The sequence below is a fragment of the Trachurus trachurus genome (assembly GCF_905171665.1).
Source record: "Trachurus trachurus genome assembly, chromosome: 18".
NCBI lineage: Eukaryota > Metazoa > Chordata > Actinopteri > Carangiformes > Carangidae > Trachurus > Trachurus trachurus.
This window is the reverse complement of record NC_139909.1, coordinates 26,543,913-26,570,369: the sequence shown is the minus strand read 5'-3', so window position 1 is coordinate 26,570,369 and position 26,457 is coordinate 26,543,913. Positions and strand designations below refer to the sequence as shown.

The following is a 26,457-nucleotide window of genomic DNA, read 5'->3' as shown; positions in this document are numbered from 1 at the left end:
CAAGCTCCCTCTCCTCCGTCTGAACAACCTACACCCTAAAGAGTTAAAACATCTTTCCTTCATTACTGCACGATTGGACGTCGCAAGCTCGGAGAAGTGTGTTCCTTCTTATTAGAAGGAAGGCTTGTCTTGAATGTTGCTCCATGTGGGACGCATGCAGGTAATATGTAAATAACACATTGGACTGGGCACCTGAGTTTCATACCTGGAAGTTCACATATTGAACATTCAATGGTAGTTTTTGACACTTAACAGGCGTCACTTCTCTACTTTGTCCAGATTTGGATAGGGATGGTATCACGGAGGGATTTAAGTGTTCTATCAGCCGTAACCTCATGATGCATGTCTGGAGTAACAGATCAGCAGAAATGATGATGCAGCAGCAGCAGCAGAAAGCACAGTAGCCACGATAGTAAAGAAGAAAGCTACAAGACTGTGTTCTTTTGCACCTGCTGCTTTATTCCCTACTGCAGTTGTAATGGCAAAAATAAACTGGCTCGACATCTGTTGGCAATGTCAGTAGTCTGTTTTTATGCTTGTAATGACACATTAAACTCTGTGGTTGATCCCCCCCCCCTTCTCTCTTTCTCCACCCTATGTCCTGTTCCAGGGGAGCAGTGCCAGCAAAATCGTCTGAATGAGTGCACACTTTGTTTTCTTTGTCTGTTTTGGGCCAAGATCTGGTCTTAGATGTGGTGGCATTCTATGATCGGATAATTCCTTCCACGTCCCCAGTTTAAGGTGTGTGCGTGCGTGTGTGTGTGTTTGTGTGTGTGTTTTCTTTCTTTTTCCTTTTTTTTTTAACCACTGCTCGCTTGGCAGAGCTCAGGGAGTGCAAACAGTGGCAATGGGTGGCAGGGATCCTCAGTGGCCTCTCGCCCAGCTGGAGGAGAGCCATTTTGCCCTGTGAGGGAGCACCCAGTCGCCCTGGCTCGGCCTGCTGCTCTCAGCCAGTGGGAACTCCTCTTGGCTGAGGCCTGACAGCGTCGTAAGCGCTGACAATCACTGACACATCACTGGCAGGCGACTCACAGACACAATATTACACAGTCGAAAAATGAAGCGGCCTCATCTCTGAAACTTTAATAAGACAAGAAAATGATTTTCATCTGAAAATACTAAAAACCGGAAAGTCCTGGCGTCAATAAGAGTTTTTTCTTTTCTTTTCTTTTTTTGCATGTTTTTCCTCTTATTTCTAAATTTTAAATCATTTTCACATAAATCACTTCATGATTCAAAGCCGTTTTTTTTTTTTCTTTACAGATTTACAAATTGATTTTCTCCTGGAATTTGTAGTTGGATACAATTGAGTGGCGCACGGCTGTTTGCTTCAGGGTGTAAGCGTGGCTGGTGTGAGATAAAGATGTAGGTAACTGTGCTCCCTTATCAGTGCAGACCAGAGCACCATCAAATACATTAATAAAACAACATGTTGTGAACTGGTTCAGACGCACACTCTGCCAGCTGCAAGTCCCCAAAAAAAAAAAAAAATCTGGGAGTTTATTTCAGATGATTTCCAGAAAAGTTTGTTTGAAAACCAAAACAGTGTTTTCTTAAATGTGTGTGTATGTGTGTATGTGTGTGGAAGTTGAAAGGAAATTGGTGGCTAACAGCAGTTAAGCCTCGCTAGTATCACAACCAGGCTGTCCCTGAACTATGATCTGTGGGCCAACTTGTCTCTCTTGGGAGAGTGGGGAATTTCCCAGACCCCTAAACACCCCCACCATCTCTCATTCCCCTCTGTCCCCCCCTCCCCTCCCCTCCCCTCCGCCCCCCTCCCCTCCCTCTGGACCAGTCGAGACGTGCAGGTTTGAACCCTCTCTCTGTGTTTCTGGCCTCCCATGCCCATTGCCACTCAAGCAGCAGGGGTCCGCTGCATTTGTCTCATAATTATCCGACTGGATGGGGGGGTTCTGAAGATGAAAGAGGCGAATCACAGAGCTCCTCTGTCAAAGGTCTGTCTGCCTGACTGGGGGGTTTTGGATCTATCTCCCTTGTCCTCTCTCTTTCATGGCATCTACCGCCCACCCCACCACCTCTACTCCATCACACACACACACACTCACACAGTCTTACTTTTTCCTCAAGAGCTGCCTCCACAGAGCATAATCGCCGACGGTGAACGCTCGTGCACAGCGCCCCCCCCCATACCAGCCACCCCGCTGGTTCATTCACAACTACAAAACTGCAGAAATACCCCCCACCCTCACATCCTGAAAGACTTCAGACTCTCTTCTTTTTTTTTTTTTTACTCCCCCTTGCATGCTCCACCCACCAACCCATCGGCTAGCCGCCCACCTCACCCTCACCCCCCCCCTCATCCGCCTCCTCTTTTCTCCTCTCCACCCTCCCCACCACCACCTTTCTCCTTCTTCTCCTCTTAACTACTGGCTAGGAGTTAATGGACTGTTTTGGCTAGTCTCCAGACGGTGAGTGTCACCTCATTAGCCTATAGCGGCTCGCTCCCAGACTGCTCCTTGTGTGTGTGTGTGTGTGTGTGTGTGTGTGTAGGAGGAGGACTACAACGACGGAATGTCATTGGTTTCCCCCGCCCCCCTCCCAAACCCCCCAACCCTCCCACCACAAACCCCTTACCCTCTCCCTCTCCCCTTCCCACCACTACAATGAATGAGAAAACACGCATGCATAATGAAATCTATAGTCTCGTCCTCACTCCACCCTCCCTTCCCTCCTTCCTCCACGGCCATGCATTAAAAAAAAAACGCTCCTGCTTGGAAGTTTGCCACCGTCGGGAGAGGGAGAGAGAGAAAAAAAAAAACCCCACAGTGTCTTGGTACCAGGGAGATGTGGCCAACCTTCCACCCTCATATGGACCTATTCTTTCTTACCCCGTCCCGCCGAATGGCAGGGTGGCAACAGCGGGCGAATGTAAATGCCACCCGGTCCTGCCAGTCAATTACGCCACAACAAAGCTAATTGTTTGTTTGGTGCATACCAGAAAGATGCCGAGGTTGGCCATTGATGGGCCCATTGTTTCCACGCAGATGCACTGTTTCTTTTTTTCTCACAGGCCAGACTTGACGCTGATTAAACTTGTGAATGATGAGCCCACACTTTTGGACAGGCGAGCTAATCCATGTGGTTTCTTTTTTTTTTTTCCTTTTTTTTAATAACTGTAAACAATTCAAGGGCTTCATCTAAGAATTACTTTCATTATCCGTCAATCTGTTGATGCAGTTTTCTCATTGATAAGTTATTGGTTTTGGCCATAAAATGTCATAAAGAAGTGAGAGCAGTTTCCCAGAACACAAAGTGAAGCCTTCACATGGCTCGTTTTCACTTTCCAAAAGCTCATATCCAAGAAGATGCTGTTTACAATGAGAGAAAATGAGAAACTTACACATTTTCACTAAATCTAGCAAGCATTTCATAGAAGATACATTACATTTCAAGATTACATTTCTTAAATGATTAACAAGATTATCAAAAATGATTTCCCTTCAATCCACTTGGTTATATTAGCAGAATTTATTTTGATCGTATAGATAAACTGCGTCGTAGCACTTAGTGCAATTGATGGTGCCAGGAGCCATAAAGGAAAATTTGGCCAGCAATCTGAGAGGAAAAGATGAAAAGGGGGATACAGTAAAAGGCGAAGAAAGAAGGAGTGTAATAAAAAAAAAGGGCCACATTGTGAGAAAAGGACAAACAGAGAGTGGGAGGAGGTGGAAACATTAAGTGGGACGCAGTGTGCTGATTGGAGGCCGGCCTGGTCATTTTTCATAGGACAGATGAGCCACTGTGTCGTGTCGTGCAGTTTGTCTGCACCTCGGTCGCTGACTGCACCGCACATGTACGGCACAGATCAGCTCACCGCGGGACGCCGTGTGTGTGTGTCTATGTGTGTGTGTTCCCTCTTGATTGTGCACCAGTGTATGTCAGAATCCATGTATGTGTGCGTGTGTGCCCGTGTAGCACGGCCTACGCGGTTTTTCTCAGCTCCCTGTTCGTACGCCGAGTATATGCATGTGATGCGTGCGTCCGTGTCGAGGTGGGTAAACTTTATTTCACAAATTAAAAGGTGGGGAAGTTGAATTTAGATGGCTTAACCCTCATCTGCATCTTTGGTTTTGTGGCTGTGTATCCCTTTGTGCTGGCCAGGTTCTTCCTTCTCCTCTCCCGGGCCGGTGTGGCTAATGATCCGTCAGGCCATTCAGTCCCTTGTTCAAGGCCCACTCGCCACTGAATGCGCTCCCTCCCCGTCCACACTGTTTGGTGACCTCAATGAGGAGCCTGTTGTCCTCCCGGCTCGGTTAAAATGCTCTCCTCTTTTCACTGCCGTGAGAGTTTACGGAGGAGAAGGCACAGAGACTCGGCAGAGAGAAAGAGGGCCCGCTCTTCACCGGCATTAGTATGCACTGATTAGAAACAAACACACACCGCACGCACGCCCGTACACACCGAGGTGGCGGCAGCACATGCACACAGGGAGATACAAGTGAGCTGGGTCACACACAGTCAACCGCGCGCACACACACACACACACACACACACACTGTATGGCTTGTCATTGTTCCTGTCTGGGCTGGGATCCCACTTGATTCCATAAGTCTCAAAACCCTGACAGTCCTACTGTGTGTGCATGCGAGTGTGTGTGTGTGCAGTGTGTGTGTGTGTGTGTGTGTGTGTGTCTGTGTGTGTGTGTGTGTGTGTAGTGTGTGTGTGTGTCCCCTCCTGCTCTATTGAACAAGTCTGTGGTGTCTGTCTTGGAGAAAAGAAGCAAAATGTCATTGTTCTCACAGACGTTTCAACTTTGCCCCTCTCACTTTCTCCCTGCTTTTCTCTCTTTCTGCTCTGTGTGTGTGTGTGTGTGTGTGTGTGTGTGTGTGTGTGTGTGTGTGTGTGTGTGTGTGTGTGTATATATGTGTGTGTGTGCCTATGTGTGTTTGTGTGTGTAACTCATCCTACTGTACCTGCATTCCCCCCCACCCCCCCGCCGTCAGTGGCAGTCATTTGATAGGGTAGCTATCCGGATTACCAGGTGCTCCTTTAAGCCAATAAGAAATACTTGCCTTGTTCCAATTATGAGATAATCATTACAGTGTCACACAGTGTATGGGCACCACTGGTGGAACACAGCCATAGTTTGTCAAAGGGAATACGGTCCTATCCATGTCTGTCCGTGCACAGAGGTATCACTCATTATGAACCCAACAATAAAACACTGTAGAAAAAAAAAAGTGCTCAAGTTCAACACCCGGCCGAACAAACGCAGAGAAAACAGTTCAACGGATAAGCGAAAGTGTGCGTTCACAGTTTTTTTTTTTTTCTTTCACCGCCATCGTCAAAGCTTCCCCGAGACAATGCCGCCCCAAGATGGCGTCCGTCCGTCGTTTGGCTGCTGCGTTTGTCTTCCCTTCGCCCCCTTGGCGTCAACATCACTCTCCTTTCGGCCAGGTCAGGTGCCAGCCCTTTGCAGACTGCCATGCATGAGACCGGGTGGGCGGGCGGGTGGGTGGGGGGGTGGGGGGCTGAGATGCCAGCATTTGGTGTGTGTGTGTGTGTGTGAGTGCAGGGAGGGGTCGGCGGTGGGGGGCATCGCCAGTTGGCAGGCTGGCACACAATGGCTGGCACGATAAGATCCTCCCTCTTCTGCGGGCAGATTTCCTCGCCCATATCTTTTGTTTGGCTTGTTTGGGTTGCGGCTCATCCTGATAAAGGCCACTTTGTTTAGACAACAAAGCGTGAGGGAGGGAGAGAAGAGAGAGATAGAGAGACAAAGAGGTAAAAAGAGAGAGAGAGAGAGAAGAGAGGGGGCATTAAAAAAAAAGGCAGCAAAGGGGGGAGAGAGCGCCAACACAGATGGAAACATTAAAAGAAAGAAAAAGTGTTAAAAAAAAGAAGATTATGGGAGAAAAAAAAATCATTAAATTCCAAGAAAGATAGTGTGCACTTTTCACCGGATAAGACGATATCGTCACAGATACACACTGAATAGTAGATATACACACAGGCGGGTATGAAAAGATACAATGGAGGACGGATACTGTTGCAGGCACAGGGACAGCGATGGACAGATAGCGAGGAGGAGAAGAAAGACAAGAGATTTGGAGAGGAGAGCAGGTTCTGCTGGCTGCTGGAAGCCGGCCCGAGCGCTGTGAGGTCATCGGCAAAGCTGTGAATGATAGAAACCAGGAGCAGAGGAGGACACGGGACAGAGTACACACATACATACACAAACACACACATACCGGCACATGTACAGTCATTTATGCATACTGTCAAGACTTGCATGACCCTGTGCTGCACACACACACACACACACACACACTCATACACACACACACACACAGAGTCATATTTGGACTGTGCTCTTCCAACGAAGGACAGAGCAGCGTCTCCTGCAGCGGAACAGGAAAGAAAAGCAGGAGGACACTGAGCAGAAAGTCTGCTCGGCCACATCAAATATTTACTCAGGAGCAGCTGTATTGTCGAAACATTACGCATCGGAGCTGCTCCGTAATTAGGTCGATATTTTCTGCCCCTCTCCTCCTTCTCTCCCTCTCTCTGTTTCCCTACTTCTCTGGGAGTCCAGCCCTCTCCACCTCTCCTCCACACCCCCCTCCCCTCGCCTCCCCAGGCTGCTGAAATGCGTCTTGGCTCGGGACCCATGCCTCTGGCAGCCAGAGTGCTATACATGTGCACAGAACCCCGCTCGGCATAAAATGGCTGCCAGACAGGCTTCTCCTCCTGAAATGTCGACAGCGGTATGCATCTGCAGGGTGTGCGTGTCGCGCGTGCGCACTGTTTTTTTGTGGAAGGATATCTGTACGCGTCTGCAAGTGTTTGCGGCCCGAGGAACGTGCACCGCCGCTGTCAGGAAAAAAAAAACAACAACCCAAAAAAAAAAAGAAAAAGAAAGTTTCCCCAAACTGTGTGGCTAATTTAATCCACACTGCATGTGTGTATGTGTATGCGTGTTCTGCAATTTAGTGGGAACAGAATGGGTATCATGCCAAAAAAATGAGTGGGTGGGTTAGGGAGAGTGTGTGTGAGTGTTTAAGTGATTATAAAATCCAGGCGAGCAACACACATGGGCGTGGAGACGCCTCACAAGCACTGAGAAACTTTCTTCCCGAGCCAGATTTCTGTTGCCATTACCCCTAATTGCCCTAATCGTTACAGTGGTATGATAAGTATCCCACCGGACACGAAGGTGTAAGAACTCGTGGACACATCCAAAATACCCACAAGCCCTCTCTGTTACTTTTTTTTTTCTCTTTTACGTCCTTTTTTTCCTTTTTTTGCTGAGTAACAGCAGATAATGTGATTCATACGTGGTACTGTTGTTTCGCTTCCTTCATGAACCAGTTTGTTTATTTAAACAAGTGGCAGGGACGGAGGGTGCCAAGAAATGTTGTTTTTGGAAAAGGGCCGTGTGTGTACGTGCGTGTTTATGTGTGTGTGCAGGAGAGAGTGTGTGTCTGTGGTGTCTGGCTCTGTGATCAAGCCCTGCCAAGCTTCCAGGGCAAAGCCCAGCCTCCTCCACCACAACTGTTTATTTACAGGTTACACTAGTGTTTATTTGAAGACTATCAGATTGACCAGGCTTCTGCACAGGACACCTTTTAGATACAGATACCAGGACTCTAATCTCACTTCTTTACTTCATTTCAGCCACTTTATTCCAATGCCTTTTTATGAATAAATCTCACTGTACACCTATCTACGCTTGAATCTGACTTTCTATAATCCAGAATGAGCTTTTCCTGCTTTAGGAATAATGCTTTATTTGAATACCTGCGGTCTTAGACAACAGAGTAGATAAAAAAAAAGGCTGAAATAGATTTTTTTTTTAAACACAGAGCCAGACAAATGTGCAAGCCCTTTGCCAAATAATGAAATCACCCTGGATGAAGCATGAAGCAGCCCTTCTTGGGGTCAAAGGTAAAATGTAATGCAATAGGGGAGGTGTTTCCAGGTCTGGTGCAGGCCCAGCAGATGCGCCATATGCTCGCATCCCACCTTGAGTCATCCAGGTGGTCTCTCCTGGTGCTGCAGTGGGGCCTCATGCTGGAAGATGCTTCCTGGGATCTCTAATTGCCACGACCATCTGCTCTTTTTGTCATGGTTGCCTGTTCAGCCCTCGCCCGACGTACAAGAAGAAGGAGAAGGAGAGGAGGAATAAAAGAGGAAAAAGCTCTGATCCGGTGTGAACGTACCGGCGCAGCGCTCCCACCTCCACCCTCCCCCCTCCTCCGTCACCGCCTTTTTTCAGCGTCCACCTCCTCTACCGTTCTCCTGTGCCTCCCTGCCCACCACGCCGACCCCATCCACCTCCCCCACCCCCCGCCCCCGCCCCTCCGCGCTCGTTTCTTTCGCTCTCAGCAGTTCTCGGGGAGCGAACGTGGAGTTGGCAGTCACAACTAGACTGATGGATGACTCTGAAAATGGCATGGGGGCGGGAGAAGACAGGGAGACAAGGCCACTGAGCTCCCTGCAATCACTTTATGGACATGTGCTGTGCCAAATCCACACAAGCCTCTGCTCACCCACAAAAGCTGCTTTACAGAATGTGTGTATGCATATGCGTCTGTGTGCGCGCATGTGTGTGTGTGTGTCGAGGGCAACTAAAGGGACCCACTGCTTATTGGTGCAAGGCAAAGGAAAGTATTTCTCCGAGGCCAGACAATGACGTGAACATGTTCGAGAGTGCACAACTTGCAATGCAATACAGATGTTTGTATTGAAATGATTAACAGAAACTTAATCTTCAATTTTGGTAATTGATTAGCATTTTAAGTGATTTAGCGAGGACAGATGCCAGTGGTCGTCCTCGTTCCAATTGGAAGAACCCTAACTCTCCCTCTCTGTTTTATATCATTGTAAAGAGAATGTCTTTCGCTCTTCGGGCGGCAAATCAGACAAAACAAGCAATTTGAAGACATGACGTTTGACTCTGGGAAATTGAGATGGGCAATTTGTAGACGGAGAAACAGACAAAAATAAACATGTTCAAACTGTTCCGAGATCGAACAGAGATCCCCCTGAAAACCCGTAGGACTATCCCACAAGTCAGGCTCAGGATTCTACTCCTCGGAAGCTGAACTGAGATATATGATGAGACCGTAACTTGTAGCTTTCTGCTCCGTTTTTAGGGCTAAGCACTCAGAAAAGAGGGGGATTTTTTTTCTCCTTAACGTATGGTCCTGTTCCCTCCCTACTTTGTCATTGTTGAGCTTCAGCCAAGAACATTCTGTTTTTGCAGTGCTGTTTAATAGTCAAATTTAGGAGAGGGGGAACAAGAGTGAGAGGGAGAGAGACATAGAGAGAGAACAAGAAAAGGATAAATCTTTCAACTTTTTTTCTTCTCTCTCTCACTCTTTCTCTCTCTCTCTCCCACCCCCCTCTCTCTCTCTCTTTCCTTCTCTCCGTAACACAGCTCATGAGAGCCGTGGCAGGAAAAGGGGTGTTGTTGCAAGGCGAGGGTATCTGAGTTCACTGTTTCGAGCTTCTTGTCTCGGCTCTCTCGTGTTAAAGGCGTAGATGATAATCTCCCTGCTGGTTCTCATTCAGCTCTCTCTCTCTCTCTCTGCTCGGGGGTCTGTGTGGGCTCGGGCCAGTTGGAGTCCTTACGGGGGGTCCTGCTCAGACACTGCCATTCACTGCTGAGGCATCAGTCCAGTGCCAGTCTGTGCATGGGTGCGAGGCCTCGCTGCATTAGGGGATGAGTCATTTGTTTCTATTAAAAAAAATAAAATAAAAAAAAAACACCAATCGCTCTTTGCACAGATCGAAATCCGACAGCGGGTTAATGATTTACTTAATTTGGGGTGTTTCACAACTTCGGCGTTGCGTGGTGTAAAAAGATAAAAGACGTCATGGCGGCCGGTGATGGACCGGAGCAGGAGCTTGCTGGAGGAATGATAGATCCCCCTCCCAGAGAGGCTTTGAGGTAAAAGACGTCAGTCCGGGCCGTCTCATACCACAGCCTGTGCACCGGAGCCGGTGGAAAGAATTCCACTCATGTTTCCTTGTGTTTTCCCGCCCCTCCTGTCCTCGCACCACATTTTGTTCTGTGCTCGTACCTTGCACAGCAGGACTATACACATTCTCTATCCACCCCCCCTCCAACACTCCCTTAGCCCCTTTTGAAAAATTACCCAGAGGTCTTCTGGTAAAAACTTTTAAGCTATCCTGTGTCAGACACAGAGCCTCTTTTTTTTCAGTTTGCCCTCCCATTAATGATAATGCTGTTGAAACAAAACTGTCTTGTGTAATGTACAGTAGGTATGCTCCCCCTGACTGGTACTGTAGATAAGGAAAAAAACATTTAGGCACCCAGGAATGGAGTCCTGAACGTTGTCGTCCCGTATGAGCTGACAGGAGTTTCTTATTCCTTTACTTCAAGACGACCAGTGAGAAAACAAAAGGCTAATAATAAATGAAGTCAACGCTCGGATCTGCCGTTTTCTTATTTAAAGTTGCAGGATGTTTGCCTTTGCTGGAAATAATCAATGCTGACACGGAAAAAAAAAAAAAAGGTGCTTTAGTTGGGAAGGTATGTTGCTGTGCTATATACTAACGTCCCCTCCTCCTCTCTGTGTGTTTGCAGACTCGCAGCAGTCAGGAAGTCCCAGTAACAATGAGCCAGGCAAGACCCCTCTTCCAGGTATGCACAAGCACCAGCGGTCCTCCCTCCTCCCTCCTGTCACTGCTCTATTGTTCCCCTGCAGCTCGCACACTGTACACCAACCTGTGTACTACATACAGTAACTTACTTCATTTGAATGAGCGCTGGTCTGCTTTGAATTCACGGTTAAAGAAATCCAGCGCCAGCCTCGTCGTGAACCGCACGCTCCACCGTCAGAGTATGTCAAAACTGCTGTTTTGAAACAACAAAGACACGCCACGTCTAGCCTATGTTAACACTTCATTTATTAAAGCGCGTACAAAGAGACATAGAGACAACACAAATGACGTGAGCTAAAGTGGGACAAAATGTTGTTATTCAACTTCACTGGGATGCCCACGAGCTGAGGGCACAGTTACTAACTTAGCATGGGCTGAGGTGGAATAAAATTTGATTGGATCATTAAATCTGAATTGTCATCATCCCAGTGGCAACGTTGAACACGGTGTAAAAAACAAAACAAAAAAAACACTCGAGATCCAAAGTGAAAGTGTTGGAGCAGATTGGCTGGTGGTGGAGTGCATCAAAGTGAGCCAGCAGAGCTGAGCTGAGGAGAATATTCTCTGACAGCGCTGTTGTTCCCCTGGACTGACCTACACTGTGTCATCACAATGTTGGTATGAAAATAGTTTGAGAAGTATAATTAGTTTTCTACCTCAAGAGCAGGTTCTGCAGATACGAGTGCCAAGGAAAACATGCGAGCGAGCCAATGACTCAGGCCTGGGAGGCCTTCGGCAGTGGCACAGTTCCCCCTCAAAAGCCGTTGGCTCACTGGAGGCATTAGACGTTGTAGGTGCCAGTCAAGCTGCCTATCTTTCTGGCACGGCCCGAGTGTCCCTGGCACCGCTTCAAAGCCGAGCTGGAGTCATTTGGGTGTCAATAACTCGTCTAGCTGTTTTTATTTGACAGACAGTCTTTGATTGGTGCTGCCGAGTCCCGGGCAGGTCACACAGAATGCACCCGATGCTTCGGCACCGCAAGAAACATACATTTTAACCATTGTTTTGTTGAGTCTAAAAATAGGACTCTCAAAATAGGAGAAGGAGGAAAAAAAAAAAAAAATCTGGCTGTGCTGAAACAACCACATCTCGGTTCCAAAGCAGCTCACGATTCCAAGTGAGTCTGAAAACAGTTTATTTAGACTGGAGGGAGCGACGCAGGCAGTGTCACATTTTCAAAATAATCTTTCATATCAAAGCTGCAGTGAAGGTCTCATTGAGGTGGATCCGTCTCCCCGTGATACCGCATCGTGTGCATAGGGCTGGATAGTCCAGTACTCTTCCATTTTAACAGAACAAGTTTACTTTTATTTTCCAGCTCCTTTTCCAGACAGTTTTACACACTCACAGCAGTCTCATAACATAAAAAATATAAACCTGTTCGTCACAATGTGGTTCAGCTTAAGTTTATTGTTTGTTTTAAGTCGGTTGCAACTCTTTAGTCTCATGTTTCAGCACCTTGGCGTGTTTCCACTCAAAGCAGTTTAACAGTGTAAAGAACGGAGCTGTTTACTGCAGATTGAAGTTGTCCATTAATATGAAACCAATATATATCAAGATAAAGAGGCATAAATGCCAGACTGCAGTACCTTCCAGTCACAGTGCCACTGAGTCTGGCAGGGAGATACAGTCTGTACTGGAGGTCCAACATGGAGAAACTCTCTGCTCTTGAGTTTATTCATGGAAGTTCTCATGACATGCGTCCTGTTAATAGTCTTGGCAGAGTACTGTTCTATTTGCATATAACGCATCGTGTCCTATTGGCATGAAGCCTGTTAAAATTGAACCTCACTGTATGCCTTGAAGACAAGTTAACGTAGCGTTACGTTCGCCCCTTTGGCACAACGATACTCCACAAGCCCCGCCCCGCCTCATTATTAGATATTGAAACTGAAACAGAATAACAAGACATGTTTGAACATTTATTATGAAGAAGAAGACATAAACGAAAGGGATCAAAGAGATCCAGTTGGTGTCATAAAATAATTGATTTTAAGTACGCAGCGCAAACCTGGCATTAAAGTGTCAATATTGTCGGTCATTAAGTTTTACATGTGTATTTGATCAAGTAGGCAGCAACTGTGGTTCAGGAGTTGAAGTCTGACACAATCTGCATGTCACGTCCTCACACACCTGTTGTGTCACTCTCACAGAACGCTTCACTGGCATTGGTTTTAAAACACTGTAACAAGAGAGTCAGCAGAAAAGGAAACCCTAAAGAAAAGACCAATAAAAGTTTTTGCGGTGCATCTTGTGTTGGAAAATGATGAAAGTTAGAATGAATAAAATCCAGATTAGAGGAGCATCTGAAAACAAGTCATAGGGAGTTTGTATATGCATCAGTCTGAAAGAGGACTGTGGATTTTAACTTTTTTTTATTTATTTTTTTTATTACTTTTACCTCTTTTCTCAGCACAAACACATTTAGAAATGGAAATATTAACAAAAACAATCTGTTCATGTTGTATAAATTTTCTTGAGATTATTTAGTGGCAATTATTTCAGTGTTATTGTTCATTTAGCACTCAGGAAAAACACAACATACAACTCTAATTGTATTGTAATTATCCTCTACACACTAACTGTGCATCTTGTGCTTAATACTTTGAAATGTATTAAACTAATGATCCACCACATGATTGTGGACTCTGTATTAATAATGATCTCTATGTCTCTGTCTCTACAGTCTACTTGGAAGACAGCTTCATCAAATCAGGAGTCTTCAGTGTTGCAGAACTGGTGCGAGTGTCCAGAAGTAAGTGCATGTTTTCACATATTCAGTTATTCTGTCAGTTATCACTGATTAGCCTCCGAGCTTAGCCCGAGGCGGGGCGGAGCTTGGCTGGGAAACCAAAGTCCATGTCCTCGGAAGACTGTTGAAGGTGTAAGTTTCCTAATCTAACAGGTGCAACCAAAGTCCTTATAGGCCAGTCCCACCACTCGGCAGCCATCTTGGCAACGTCCCTGCGCAGTTATTTTTGGGCTAACAAGACCAAGCTTCTGTCTAAATTACTGGGGAGAGAGCCATAGCTGCACTTTAATTGGTCATAAAGTGCACGTGTAGAATCACTAGTCAAATCTGTAAATAAAACACTGTAAAACCTTTGATGATTTGCAGTAAAATCAGTTCTACCTCTGCTGCTGCAAGCTTCTTGAGCGGTTGACTGTGACGTTCGCTGTCTGTCGTCTCGTTTAAATGTCACAAAAAATTCTCGTAACTTGCCACTTATTTGACGTATCCCAACCTGTATAATTACTGACATCCACCACACAACTGTAGTGCAGTAAATCCAGTTTGGCCAGTCTGCTTTGCAATAAGAGAATACTCGACTGCTCAGCCATCTGTGTGAACCTGTGTGTATGTGTATGGACATGTCTCTGTGAAGCTGTTGACGGTTGTTCTTCCAGGGGCTGCAGTCCTCTTCTCTCTGGTAGCTTAGGGCCTCCGCTGCGTGACACACAGCCTCCCTGTACTGCCTCTTAGTGGAGGTGGCGGTCGCTCGGGAACACTGTGGCCTGTGGTGCTTAAAAACTCCAGTCACCCCCGACAACCTGTGTTTAAAAGACACATACCTGTGGGCTTTGCTTGTCTGTGAGTTGCTGCGTGCAGCAGGCAGCCCTGGTCCTGGTGTTACATTCAGGATGATTTGTAATTGTAAGAACGAGTTAATTCATTCATAATATAGTATGTATGTATGTACTGTATGTATGTAGTATAGCAGCTGATTCAACATTGTTTCAATAATTTCTTCAGCTCATTCAGCATTGCTTCAGCAATAGCGTTCAGCTGCTTTCAGCATTCACACGCATTTTCTGCAGGAAATGCTATCTTTTTCTAGTTAGAATCAGTTAATGAATTAATAATAATAATAATAATAATAATAATAATAATAATAATAATAATAATTAAGTTGAATGATGCAAAATTAATCAGCAGCTTTTCTGATAATCAATTCATTGTTTTATTCGCAAAGATGACAGTGCTCTGGTTGCACCTTGTCCAATATGAGGATTTTCTGGCTTGTCCATCTTATATAACAATAAATTGAAAAACCTTTGAGTTTTTAACCGTTTGTCGGACAAAATAAGAAAATTAAAGTCATTTCATGTGGCAGAATAATGAACTAAAATCAGTGTTAGAAATAGAAAGCTCAATGCTTGTCTGCAGGTTTATTGTGCTGCTCCTAATAAACAGCTGTTGACATGTATAATTGATGGGAAAGCACAAATATTATTTAACGCTGACCTTGGTTTCCCGTTCATGACTGTATCAAACAGTCGAGCACAGAGTCGTCTTAACCGCTCCGCTCTGAAAGGCAGAACCTGCTCGTTTCACTGCTCAGAGACTGAACATCCTTTTTTTTTTTTTTCTTCTTTTTTTGAAAGGCTGTGTTTTTGTTTAGTGTTTAATTTGCCCCCTGACCAGATGGCCGCTGCGCCGGCGTGTTTGCTCTCATGTGACCGAGCCCGGGTTTCACTAAAGCCGACTGAAGTCGAGCTGGAATTTTAAAAAGGTCGACGGACGCACAGGAATTGTCACTCAGTCAGCCGGTCACTCCCTGGGAAGATATCTAAGCAGCCGCTCATCCGTCATCGCGCTTCTCTCCCAACTCTCCAGGCTCTTGAGACATTCTTTGAAGTCCATCAAAGGGAGCTGTGGAGTTCAAGGCTGACTTGCAATGCAGCATTTCGACGAGGACGCTCATTAATGCAACAGGAGCCCCGGCTCCCAGCGTAAAAATATTTTGTCAACAGAAAAACGTGGGCATGCACGGGCAAATGAAACTGTTGATCTGAATATGTGAGGGGCATTCTCTTTTCTCTTATCTGCTTGTACAGGGGAGAACAAGGTGATCCGGTGGCGCGGGCGCTAGTGTGCAGTGATTTCTGCACAATCATTGTTTCATTCACTGTGTTTTTGAGCCTAAAAAGTCAAAGCCCAGATTATTAAACGAGATGATTGGCAGGCCGGCCAAGTGGCATCACAAATATTGTGCCGTGCCAAGAAGAGAGAGACCAGCAGTGAGAGAGATGGTCGGGGGTATGCTCAGCCATGAATGAAAAAGCAAAACAATGGTCTTGTATTCAGCGTCCTCGGGCCGGATGCATTCCTCCACAGACAGCTCGGTATGGGTAGCGCCGCGGCGGGTAGGGGCCGCTGCCAGGGCTACAGTGGGCTGCCAGGGCGGAGGCTGGCGGAGGGATCGTGCCAGTGGTGAACCTCAGACCACAACAGACGGCGCCACACACTCCATCCTCTCATCGACTCCAAACCAACCAACCGCTCGAGCTGCAGGCTGCCTCGCGGGCCACACACTGCAGCGAGAGAGAGAGGGAGAGAGAGGGAGAGAGAGGAGGATGGGTGGTGAACTTCTTTTGTTCTGTAAACACTGGCCCCGTCCTCCCTTGAAACAATATCCCTCACCTTGACCGCAGTGAGAAAAACAGCACCTTTTCCACTGTTAATCAGCGAGTGAGGAAACTGCTGAGTGTTGTGTTGGACTGTGGAGAAGTGAAACATAAATTCCACTCAGTTGACTGAGCTCATCGGACTTTTAATGCATCACTAATAATTCCATTTAGCAACAAATGACTGGATAACACATTTGGCAGTAGTTTTATTTAATAATTTGTATTTAATAATAACGTAAATTGGTTTTGTCTTCCCAGTGCCACCAATGAACTAAATTGGACTTATTAATATGTGTGATAATAACGTAGCGGTGTTTCCCCTGCAGCATATGAAAGGAGGTGATTTGTTAACGAGAGCTCAGCAGAAACGCCTGCAGTGGTCAGACAGTTAACCTGTGAACAGGGAGCACTTAATTTGATACACAGCGCCTCTAAACACAAAGCATCAATAATAGTCAGTCAAGCTATTGTGCAATTAATAGCGCGTCTCCAGATGCAAGGTTAGGGGGGGGGGGGGAGCGCTCAGCCGCTGACATTGAACTCCTTCTTTTTGCGGTGAATGCGGCGTGAACTGTCTTCTCTTTTGTTTTTTTCCCCCCTTTGTCCTCCACAGTGCCCATCACCCACGGTGCAGCAGTAAACTTCTCCATGGCTGACATGCCCAGCCAACCCTACTACCACGACCTGAACTCCAGCGTGGGGCTGCATCGCTCCCTGTCCTCCCCTCCTGGCAGGTCAGTGGAAGCTACAGACAAGAGTTTGAGGAAAAGCTCCTTCACCGTAGCAATGATATTGTGTTTCTTTTTAGTTCAGTGAGGTTTAGTCAAGCCCTGTGCACCTTCATGATATCTTTTATATGCATATAATGAACTGAAATAACCACACAGGGATAGTTTGATATGATATGATAATGATAATCTTTATGATGTAATGCTGTACTAGAAAGTGATTGGTTAAGCTGAGCAGAGTGACTGTCTAAAGGTAAAAATGATTAACTTATTGAGGTCAAAAGTCAAACATTTGAAGAAGAAAAAAAAAAAGAAGTGAAAAATTATAGATTTTTTTTTTTTACAGTTGGCCTAATGAGGAGTGTGTCTCTGCTTCCAGCCATTATGCTAAGCTAAACAAACTTATCCCAGCGCTTCATGATAATAATCAGTTGAACATCCATCTCACCTGTCAGAGATAGCACAGGCTCTATCTTCTGCAATCTTGACAGTCCTGATATGAAAAATGTCCACGTGTGTTAAACCGTTAAACGTCTCCATGTTTGCAGCAAAAGGCCCAAAACCGTGAATATGGAGGAGAACATGGACACCAGCCCGACGGGACCCGACTTCTACTCGTCACCCAGCTCACCGGCGAGCAGTCGGGCAAACTGGCACGACCGAGACGGAGGTGATTTTCCTGTTTTTTTTTCTTTTCTTTCTTTTCTTTTCTTTTTTTTTTTACATGACCACCCTTATTTACCTCAGGGCGGTGTGTCAGGCATGGATGCACTCTGTCAGTAACGCGGCTCAACGTGGCAGGAGAGTGTGTTGACAAACCCGAATGCAGGATAGCAGATCCTCCTTTCTCATCACATGCAAATATCTGCGATCAAAGCAAACACCTCACATTGTTCTTTCGCAGCAGCTGAACTCTCTTTAACTCTCAGGCGTGTCATGAGCTACTGTACGTCAGCGTCTCTGCCTGTTTCGCCGCGTACGAGCTGCATCTGGTTTTATCTGCACATGAACCTGTTGAACTCTCTTAAAATACATACCATGACAGAGATAGCCCCAGGCTTCCCCCAGTCATATAAATGTTTCAACCCATTTGAATCTCCCTCTGAGTGTAAACTTACGTCCTCTCACACCTGTTGCTTAAACAAGGGAAACAATGCAGGGTATCCTCAGTGAGAACAAACTGTTCTAGCTTAAAAAGTCTCTCGAAAAGGTCATTGGTTATTTGCATTACTGGTAAACATCATGGTATTAGTTTTACTGTCGCAAAAGTGCAAGTTTTGAATTTTCAAAGTGTCAGTTGTGCCATTTTTCCTCACATACAGACACCTGAAACACCTTGAGAGTGGCTATTATAGAGAAACTCCAGATGGAGAGCTCTTCAACCTGCAGGGCAAATGTGTCAGTTGATCTCTCATCAGGAAATGGGGCTATATATGTCTTGGCTGAGCTTAAGAGAAATTCCCTTTTGGTAGAAATTTAATGATCTTGCGCCTTATTGCGTGGGACTTCTCAGACAGGAATTAAAAAACAAAGCTCGCCTAACAAGCTCATACATCGGCTTTATTGGATCTGGAGTAAAGACAAGATAAAGATGCACCAATCAGGAGGAGCGAGCCTGCTGCCTTTACGTGCTTGTTTCTGCGTGCGCGCGGTGGGGGGAAAAGCGAGATCCTCACGGGACAGCTTGCATGTCTCATTACGCTGTCTCCTGGTGCAGAGCAGAGCCCATTGCACTTCTAATTAAGGCCTCACTGTCCCGCGTTTCCGGTATCGTTCTCACTTTCTCCCGGACTTCTTTCCGCACTCTGCCGCACGCAAAACTGTCTGAGGATTGATCTGACGGGAGGTGATAGGGAAGGTTTCATCTGACTGTCGAATGATTTGGGATTGGAAACATCCCAGCTTTTCCCTCAGCTGGCTGTAGTGTGGTTTTTAGCTGTTGTTTGACATCTGCGCTCCTTCTTTTGTTGCATTTTTTTTTTATTCTAATATAATAAGTAGAAAGGCTGAGGCAGGAAAACACCAGATGATACACAAGAGACATGGCACTCGTGGGATTTAACCACAGCCCAATGTGGGTACATGAAATTTCAGCGTGTCCCATTGCACAAGGCCTGACTATTGCTCTGCGTAAACTTAGACACTTGGGGCGAGGAGAAAGGGAAAGCAGTGGGTAGGAAACTCTCCAAAGACAGCCATTATTCTGTCAGGAGAGAATAAATGAGAAGTGGGGTGATATTAAACCCATATGAGGCCTCCCAAGTGCCAGGCGGTCATTTCTCGCACATGGTTGTCATTCGACAAAACCTCACCATGTAGTGGAAGACATAGTTTCTCTCTTGTACTTTGCTCTGGGAAAGTACTGTACACTTTAAATACTGTTTTCTCTTTGTGGGCTTTTTATGCCCTGCTACGGTTTCACCCATTCAGGTCAAAATAAATCAGATAACAAAAGACATCTGATTTCAGCGCAACAATACTTTGACCTTTAATTTAAACTATTTAAAGTGTTTAATTTCTGGTAATTAATTGTCCGGTCTAATTTCCCTGAGGCAGTCCAGTTGATCCTCTAAAGATTTAATTAGCAGAAAGAGAGGAAAAGAGGAAAAGCCGAATACCTCCGTCACAGAAAATATTTCCCTCTTTTACATGGAAACATTAAGCAGCTATATCAATCTCCTCAAAGGTATTTTCGCTCCTCTGACACAGAAATGAAAGCGCTTAAGCCTGTATCCTCTTGCAACCTCAGAGTGGGAAATCCCCCTGAATTCCAGCCACCTTTGTCGCTCTCCGCTCTGGAAATGAGTGATTCTTCCCGTCGCTCGGGTGGATCCATCCCCGTTGTGGGAAAAACACAAGGAAGGATGGTTTATACTATAGAAACGCCTCGACAAAAAGGGCTTACATGGCTTTTTTTTTCCCGAGGCAAAGAGATGGATGGGTTGAAAGTTATACACCTCAAAAATCTGTGGCAGACCAGAAAAGCACTTGATGAATGCTCATAGGAGAAGCAAGGGGCAGACATAGGCTGTTGCCCCTCACATCTATTTGTTATCACGTTCCCTTCAGACACTGTGTCCTGCCATGGAAAATTGAAACCTGCGCAGCCGTGACAGCAGAGCGCTGCTCACGGAAGTGTAGAGCGGCAATAATGAGCAACTTGTACGAGTTTGTGTACACACTTTTAGTTTGTAAAACTGCACAAATTTCCTAAACAAATTTCCATGTCTGCCGCTGAGCCTTCAAGATTATTCATGGGGAATTACAGCAGCTTGCCGACAGCGTGTAAGGCCGAGGCGAGCAGATGTCACAGTGTAATATTCTATTTAAGATTACGTGAGCGTCTTGAAATTCTCAAATCCTCTTTGAGTGACCAACTGTACACCGCGCAGTCCAACTGTGTGTCAGTTGGCTGGATTTAATTGTGTGCTCGCACATGACAAAAGCCACATTTTTTTTTCCACAGGACTTACATCTCCCAGTGATTTGTAATGATTCCAGAGATTATATGTGATTCTGAACCTTTGCGATGTTTGTAATTTGCAAAGTACATTTTTCATTTTCGGGCCGAGTTTGTAAAAGAAATAGGTCTCCTGATAATACTAATCCAGTGCAGATCAAATTCTGTTTAATTTCAACTATAATTCATTTTTTGGCTCTCAAGTCCTTTCATTCACGAGAGATGGAAGCACCAGCAGAAGCTACGGGGAAACGCTATGATTCATTTTCAGCAACAAACCATTAAAAGAAAAAAAAAGCAACCTTGCAACATTTGTTTTTGGGTTTGCTTGTTTTTTGCACAAGTTATGTCATTTTATTTCACTTCCCTGTATGAATCTGTTGATGCAGGAAGTTGGGTCAAATTCTCCCATCTTGCCGTACCTGCCTGAAAAAAAAAAATCAAAGACTTGTGCATTCTGAATATTTATTTAGGCAGATTTTGACTTTGTGACTGTGCGATATTCATCAATATGTATGTGTGTGTGTCTCTACTAGCAGACATGTCCTCTCCCACCATGAAGAAGCCAGAGAAGCCGCTGTTCAGCCCCACCTCTCCGCAGGACTCCTCACCACGACTCAGCACTTTCCCTCAGCCTCACCACCCAGGCCTAACTGGTGTAGGACACAGTGGTGAGTTGAACCTTAACCACCATGTTGCAGGATCCCGAGCTCTAATCGACTCCCTCCGCATGAACACAGTTGGAAAATCCATGTCGATACTTAATTTAGCCCCCGTAGATCGATGATGATGGCTTTATCTGAGCTCCTCTCTCACTTGCTCAGTCTGTATCTGTCCTCTCAACTCTTCTGTGCGTCTCTGTTTTGCAGTTATATCGACGAGGAGCCCCCCTCCACACTCGCCCCTGCAGTTCTCGGCCTCGGCTATCTTGCCCCCGGCGCCGTCGCCCTACTTCTCGCACACCACCATCCGCTACCCGCCCCACCTCAACCCTGCTGATCCCCTCAAGAGCTACGTGCCGTCATACGACCCGTCCAGCCCACAGAGCAGCCAGGTCGGTCTCATTCTTTTTTTTTTTTGTTCCTCTCTCTTTCTGTCTTTGAAGAAGCTGGTTGGTTTGTAGGCCAGAAGTCTGAGGCTGGTTTGGCACGACTTTCATGGCCTCGGGTTGTTCTCTGTTATCTTGTTCGGCTCAGCTCCTATCTGACCTCAGAAGATTAAAGATAAGATAAATTATAGCATGCATTCACCATTATTTCATTACTGCCTCGTCGGTGCATTCGCAAGTAGAGCCACATCATCCTGTTGTGCCTGTTTTTTTATTACTTTGTCTTAAACCTGCTCATTCTCTTTATTTAAGAAGTGAATTTCAATGACATTCCAGTTGTTCAGTGATAATAAAACTACATTTAGACAGTGCCACCTATTCAAAAAAAAAGAAAAGTATTACAAACCAGATATTAGACACTTTGGGCCCTTCAGAGGCCCCTTAAATGTTCACACCCCTTGTTTAAGCACTGCACGGCACTGCACTGCCCTTTATGTGGACAGATAATATTGGTCAGTCGATGTATTTGTAATTCCAGTAGTCACTGTCAAGAGTGAATTTATTGGAGCAATTTATATAAAGTTAAATCATCACTCACACACACATTTCAAAGACTGAACTTCTTCTTCACTTCACGTGACACAGAAACATATATTTTCTGCAAGCTCATGTTAAAGGTTACACTACGAGCCCGGCCTTGTATTTGTGTTGACTGCACGACTCCATAAAATAGTCGAGCAAACTATTACAACTGCAGTTACATGTGACATACAAAACTGTATCGAGACGGCGAAGTAAATCAAAAAAGCGTATAGAGGCTTTTCTAGGTTGTGGGTACACAGAGCGGCCAGTGTGTTGGAGAGAGAAAGCAGGCGTCTCTATAGATGAGAGAGCCGTGTGATATTTATGTGAGTTTTATATCCCCGCTGTTCTCACTGTAAACAAAGGCCTCGTAGACGGCTCCATCTCCAGAGCAGGGAGCGGGTTAGAGGGGGGGAGGGAGGGAGGGAGAGGAGGAGGAGGAGGAGGAGGGAGGGGGGGGGGGCTGTTACTCTAGAGAAAAACCGCGGGGAATGATAAAGGTTGTAAATATTTGCCGTTGCCGGGGCCCGGCTCTTGTGCAGAATTAACTGGCCCTCTGCTGGGGTGCTGGAGAAAGGAGAGAGGCGGCGGGGAGGGAGGGGGGAGGGAGGGGGGAGCCGTGGCGGTGGGCTTACGAGCTGGGGTCCGGTCGGGAAGAGAGAGTAGCTAGAAGACCAGCTGGGGGAAGAGGGATGGTGGAGGGACAGGGTGGGGGCTCAGCAAATAACACAGCGCTTATAATCCCATGGACGAGTGCCAGAATGTTTTTATGCTTGCTTTAACGCAGATTATATTACACTCTAATTAAACATTCTATTCACATCGGAGGGAACCCTGTGGACACAATTCTTTTCCAAAAAGGCCTGTTTGAGTTTTGAACTTGGGGCGGCCCTGGAATGAACGCCCCAGACAGTCTCCAGCCGTCTGAAAGAGTAGCTCCCACTAGCTTCCTTTATTTCTTCCCCCATATATATAGTCTCTCCGCCGCACTCTCTATACTCACACATTCACACCATTGTACCGGGTCACTCCGCAGCTCTCTCTGTCTTTTCACACCCGCGTCCTCTTAAATTTCATTTATGAGTGCCATTAAAATCATTGTTTAAAATCATGTAGGAAATCCATCGTCAGTGACTGAGGATCTATTGTTGCTCCTGCCCCCCAGAGTTTTTAGTAATAACTGTGACAACACAGCGACTGCAAGTACTAAAATCTTTTCTTCAGGCGGAGCATTAAGTGTAAGAGTGAGTGGGCTTTTGAGGGCAAACAGAGCAGTTAAAGGGGGCGGGGGGGGTGGATGATGGGTGGGATCGGACAGGGGGGACGTTAGGGTGTGATTGGACATTCAATTTGTTTAGCGCTAACCATTTAAAAAAAGTGTCGTTTGTTACGTGCTCGTATCGGTTTATTGAGATCTGCTCAACTGCACGTTTACACATTTACAAGAGCTTGTAAACCTGAGTCACTGGACACAGTTTGTCTGTCCTCTCTTGAGGTTAGAGGTTTGTTGGAGACAAGACAAACGCGACCTTCAGGAAAGCAAAGATTGTACCTTAAATGATCCCCCCCGTCCTCTTATGTTATTTTTTTCCAAGCGTAGATTCCAGGCAGATATCAATATTTGTCAAGGAGGACCATTAAAATTAACATTTACATATTTTCCGGCAGATAGTTTGGATTGTGTTTTCACTAACAGCCCCCTGCTCTACAGCCATTGTTCTCATCTTACCAAACAAACCAAAACAAAAGCTGATAAACTCCAGGAATGAAAGTAAACCACTCCACACGTGTTTGTCATCAACATCCATTAAATCTGGGCAGGATGAATTATTGTCTGAAATTAAATTCTCTGTGTGTCGCTCCCACCTGCAGCCTAACAGCAGTGGTCAGGTGGTAGGAAAGGTTCCAGGCCACTTCACCCCGGTCCTGGCTCCCTCCCCACACCACAGCGCTGTGCGACCCGTCTCGCTCTCCATGCCCGACACCAAGCCCATCACCACATCCACAGAAGGTGAGTCCTGCTCGCTGCGCTCTGCCAACACCCACTTCCAATCGCCGCCACTCCCAAATCTGAAAAACACCAAGCACCCTTCAGCGCTACAACAATTTAACAGTTTCATGTTTTTTTGAGTTGTTCCCTCTGCACATTTTTCTGTGTCCAACTTCCATGACAGCTCAGTGTTTCATGTCAGGGCTCTGGGCTTCTGAACATGCAATGATAGCAAGGAAAGTCATGTTTAAAGAGTAATTTAATACGGAGCTAAAAAGCAGTATTTCAGTGCCCTCACTGTGCGAAAGTGTCAAGCCTGTTGCACTTATGTTTTCACCAGTGATGGGTGTAGTTGGGTGGTCTTCAGCGTACTCTGTAACCCTACCCATCAGCACTTTGAGTGCACATCTGCATCACTGCTGTAAGGCCACTGAAGGTCAAGAGTTTCAGCTATAGTCAAGTTACTCTAATTTACAATATGACACAAAAATGAAAAATGTTTTTAAATCATACATAAAAAAAAAAGTCATTGTATGTACAGCAGTTTCCGAATGGCTGAAAAATGTGAGTGGGCCCAGTATGGCACCTTGTGGGACTCCATGTATCGCTCTTGAGATTGTTTGTGCTGTTGATAAATGACTTTATATCTGTAGTCAATTTAAGTCGGTGTGGATAAGAACAACAGCTGCATGTAAATTCCTGAAATGCTAATTGTAAATCAAGCGTGACTTTTTGTTTTTGTGATGGTGTGTTACCCAGGCTACTCAGCCCCTGGCACCCCGACGGCTAATCGTTTTGTAGGCCTGAGCCCAAGAGATCCTACCTTCCTCCACCAGCAACAGGTGAGACCTCCCCCCATCCAGCCCTCAGCTCACTTGCTCCTCTTATCCTTTCTTTTTTTTTTTCGTGTGTGTCACCCTCCCATCTCCCCACACATCAGATGTGAAGCCCCTGCCCTTTGCAACAGCCAGTCACACTCTGAATTTGATTTGTAGGAAGCATTAAACTGTCATGTTAGACATGAGCGCTTTTAGATCAGATCTGAGCTCCGCTACGCTGAGGTCAAGCATTGCACTCACTGTTGGCATGAAGAATTACCAACATATCAAGTTTTTTTTTTCAGACCTCAAAAGGACTGAGGCTTAACACAGCTATAGATAGCGAGTCTTACCGATAATCAAATCGTGCTGCTCATGCTGTTCTCTTGACGCTGCTGTTAAAGTTTTAGTTTTACTAACACCTCTGATTTAGTTTTTACTTTTAATCTCCTCGCGCTATAAATATGAATATATATAGATTCTCATCTGTTCTTTGTGAGCAGTGTAGAATTAACCAAATGCCAGTAATATATAAGATAAAGATAAACGATGGAACTGAAAACAACACTTTCTCTGGAGTTTTTAGCCTTGATATAAATGTAAGATATTACTGTGAGTGTGTGTGTGAGGTTAAATCCCACAGTCCAGAGCAAAGCGAGGCGTCTGTTGACCTGAGGTCAGTTTGAGGGAGAAATGAAGGTGTCAGGAAACCCACTGTCATTGTGTGGCCACTACTCAGAAGATGGATGGGACATGTGGGTGTCTTTGAGAGTGTAATGTGCTCAACTGTATTTCCCTTGCACATTACTTTAGAAACACTCACACACGGGTGCACACACACACACACACACACACACACACACACACAAATACCACATGTAATCAGTGCACTCCCTCATTTACGCCACACAAGCCGAATATTTAGCATTGGCGTCAGGCGGTTGCTCCAGCAGTGGTCTTAGGACAGATGTGGTGACCCTGTGTGTGTCTGTGTGTAGTGTGTGTGTGTGTGTGTGGGTGTGTTTGTGTGCGCCTGCGAGGTTGGGAGTGTTGCGGTGTTGTCGGACGGGAGAGAGTGCTCTCCCCCACCCCGTCTTATTGAAAGCGCTGGTCTGAGGCCAAGGCTTTTCCAACCACAGCTAATTGAATGCATCTGCACGCGGCTACATAATGATCGTTGGGTTTCTCCTCGGCTCGCTTTTTTTTTTTTATGTTTAGTAAAAATGACAAAGCTGGCCTCTGTTTCCTCACTCCTCTTTCTGTCTTTCCTTTTCTCTCTCTCTGCCTTTCATTTTTCCCCCTCTTGGTGAAAAAAAAAAGTAAATGTTTGTCAGCAGTCGTGGGATGCTTTTATTCCACTCAGGAGGAGAAGGAGGAGGAGAGGGAGGATTCACTTGGCTGATGTTGCACAGTTTGTCTTCCACATTTTCTAGTAGCCCTGCTACTTCTTTCAGTGGGGCACAAAGTGGCTACACAAGGCAGCAGCAGTCTGAGCGGAGCTGCATGACCCGCTGAATTTTGTCCAAAGCTCGGCCCCCAGAGGCTATAAGGACTCTTTGTTCCAGATTTTGAAGTGTAAATCAGCCAGATATATAAATATCCTCAGAAGAAGAAACACAGTATGATAATATAATAAAAACAATTTACTGTTATTTTTATTTGCTAAATTGTAATTACCCAAAATTGAATTACCCTAAGACATATTTTTCTGATCCCGTTGCACGACAAAACATAAATTATTTTAGAACAGATATCTTTGGACTCAG

General features: G+C 45.7%; 1 protein-coding gene across 11 annotated transcripts in view; it reads left to right on the top strand.

The window, feature by feature from the left end:
- The window catches only part of LOC311001409 (nuclear factor 1 B-type-like), a 72,766-nt gene that overhangs the window by 34,326 nt on the left and 11,983 nt on the right, over window positions 1-26,457 (top strand). For 5 of the 11 annotated variants that reach the window (XM_083992492.1, XM_083992485.1, XM_083992489.1 and 2 more), the window contains exons 3-10: window positions 10,577-10,633; window positions 13,340-13,408; window positions 16,679-16,799; window positions 17,342-17,463; window positions 20,793-20,924; window positions 21,123-21,307; window positions 23,756-23,894; window positions 24,633-24,715. In XM_083992492.1, the coding sequence (XP_083848618.1) occupies window positions 10,577-10,633; window positions 13,340-13,408; window positions 16,679-16,799; window positions 17,342-17,463; window positions 20,793-20,924; window positions 21,123-21,307; window positions 23,756-23,894; window positions 24,633-24,715 (908 nt within the window). Of the gene's footprint in view, window positions 1-10,576; window positions 10,634-13,339; window positions 13,409-16,678; window positions 16,800-17,341; window positions 17,464-20,789; window positions 20,925-21,122; window positions 21,308-23,755; window positions 23,895-24,632; window positions 24,716-26,457 lie in introns of all 11 variants that reach the window. The other 6 variants (XM_083992491.1, XM_083992482.1, XM_083992488.1 and 3 more) reach the window with 2 other exon arrangements.